The 2586-nt window shown below is 40.3% G+C and overlaps 1 protein-coding gene across 1 annotated transcript in view; it reads left to right on the forward strand.

Moving 5' to 3' along the window:
* Positions 1 to 1161: 1161 nt before the first annotated feature.
* Positions 1162 to 2586, forward strand: part of LOC118336172 (pituitary tumor-transforming gene 1 protein-interacting protein) — a 15405-nt gene continuing 13980 nt past the window's right edge. The window contains exons 1-2 of the mRNA XM_035672766.1: positions 1162 to 1579; positions 1804 to 1850. Coding sequence (XP_035528659.1) covers positions 1459 to 1579; positions 1804 to 1850 — 168 coding nt within the window. The 5' untranslated portion in view covers positions 1162 to 1458. The remainder of the gene's footprint in view (positions 1580 to 1803; positions 1851 to 2586) is intronic.

The raw sequence follows: 2586 nt of genomic DNA on the forward strand, positions 1-2586 counted from the left end.
TTCCTTCCCATGTGTCTTCCTTACTTTCTTTTTGGAGACAGGTGGTAATGAGGATGGAAGATGAAGACAAAACACCCCATGTCTGACATCATCCTCCGTCACCTGATGGAGCTCTAATGGAGCATGTTGAGCCTTCAGGCTTTACTCAACTGGGCTCATCCTCAAAGGAATTTTTAATCAGGTCCATATTTCATCACCACCAATGCACAAAATGTGTGACTGCACATAATGTTGTGTTAAGCAGATGCATTTATCATTTATATTAACTTGTAGGGAACATATAATAGCAGGAGCTCATGCAAAACAGCTAATCAACAGACAGACAGATGCAGTCATCATATGGGTTCTTGACTTCTGGGTAGTTCCTGCTGAGAGCCACAGCTTGTGTGACATTACACTGCCCCCTACTGTTCACACAAGGTGTCTAAAAATGTTCAATTCAGTCTTCATTAAAATTCCATGGAGTGATGTGGTTGCAGCGTGACGCCATAGCAAATAAGAAATGGTAAACAGTATCAACAGGTCCTCTCAGCTGTGATTAAACTCTGAAAGGATCACATATGTTTTCTCTAAAAGACGATTTGTTGACAGTGATTGTGACTAAAAGTGCTTCTCCCACATTCAATCAGCTAACACACACTGTATGTGGGCTGATGGACAACATTCACTTTCAAAATCAACAGTGTCCTTTATTTTTGGTTTATCATACCGTCTGACAACTTCTTCACAAGGCCTTCTTGATTTTAATGTTTTTTTTGTTTTCCTTTACACTGTTGGCCTATATTTCAGCATGTCATTTATTTCTGTGAGGAAAACTAAATCAAACTGTTATTTTTAAAGTTTAGATTAAAGGTCCAGTGTGTAACATTTAGGAGGAAAATCTGTAAAAAGGGCTCCTAATGGCATTTACAAGAAACAAAGACCAAGCTTTCTTGGCTCTGATTGGTTGTTTTCGTAGATTCTTACAAACGCCATTAGGAGCACTAGGACGAGCCATGCAACCTTGATTTTCTCAGAGATTATCTATCTCATGTTCTACTGTCAGGACACAGTGAAAGTTTCAGCAAATATAACAAAAAGTTCATTTCATAAAAACTATTTACTGCAGCTTTAAAGAGAGCGGTTGGGAACCACTGACCTACAACACACAATGCTTAAAACAAGGATACGTGTTGAGTTCTCCGTTTGTTTCAAAGCAGCCAGCATTTTACGAGTAGTCATTTTCTAATGTTGAACTGAGCGAGCGGTCGTTTACACCTTTGCTTAAAAGCATAACTCCTACCGCCCGGGCTGTCAAGGTGGGACCAAACGCGCTAACCCTAGTCACCCAGGAAGTGACAGCAGGGAAAACAGAGACAGCGGTGTTTATCGACAGTAGCCGAGTTTGAAGGAAGGAAGGCGTCTGCTGTCGACGAGCGGATATTTAGTATTGTTAGAAGCTGCTCAGTGGTTTTAACAATGGCTCATTTTACAACCGGGAAACAAACACCGAGCCTTTGGGTATTTCTCTGCGCCGTCGTGCTGTGTGTTAGCTTTGTTAGCCAGGGGGACTGCCAGACAACTCCACCACCGCCAGCTCGTAAGTTGAACTTAAAGCAGTAACGTTGTGTTATTACAGTTGTCAAAGTAACGTTTGGCCTTGTAATAAGATACTTTAATGCCGGTTGAGGAGTAGGTTAGTACTTTAGCGACATAGTATTTTAAAAGACGTCACAGTTGAGTGGTGCACAGCTGGCTGCTGGTGGTCTGTCATGGCTTTGGTACTTTGAGTAACGTTCATTAACTGTGTTTGTTCCGTTTCAGCCTGCTCTGCCTACAGAAGCTGCGACACCTGTGTTCCGCATGCTAAGGTAAGGTGTCCGGGCACCATGCGGGCGCAGTTTCTGAACATAAGACCAGACCTTTGGCCGAATAGTTGCTGTCATAAATTATATTGTTATGATCCCTTGTTTGTCTGCTCATTCTGCGGCCTACTTAACCTCCCACAGCATGAACTAAATACCACAGGGAAGCCAGTAAAGCAGGGACTCCAGGGGCCAGTTACTTCAGCTAAATGTCCGCTTGTACACAGTAAGAAAACAGCAGAACTAATACAAATACAATTGTACATATCAGTCGTATATAATAGAGTATAATCACCTACATTTATCAGTGGATTTCTGTATTACCAAATATACAAATAAAGAGTCAATAAGAAGTATGGAAGCCTCTCTTGAGTGACCTTGTTATTAATTGAAATGGTTTTTAGAGTTTTTAGACATGTAGTTTACCATAAGACCATTCCAGTGATGAAGAGAAACGTTTATGTTTTACCAAGTGTGCATTTGCTCATGTGGGAGGAATCATACATATGAGTTTGGTGTGGCAGTTTAAATGCACATGTAAATGAAATATAATCTCCATGACAAAACCTGTTGATCATCCTGTTAACGCTCCTAAAATGGGGTTTTGAATTGAATAGATTGTAAAGATGATTGTTTTATATTTTCTTATTTGGAAAATGTTTGGTATTTTAGTTACTTATGAATTAATGAATCAGCAAAGTAGCTGCAGGTTAAATTACTGTTGATTGACTGTATTGACCAA

This window comes from Morone saxatilis, unplaced genomic scaffold (genome assembly GCF_004916995.1).
Source record: "Morone saxatilis isolate NCDOM2014 unplaced genomic scaffold, NCSU_SB_2.0 Contig24, whole genome shotgun sequence".
Classification (NCBI taxonomy): domain Eukaryota; kingdom Metazoa; phylum Chordata; class Actinopteri; family Moronidae; genus Morone; species Morone saxatilis.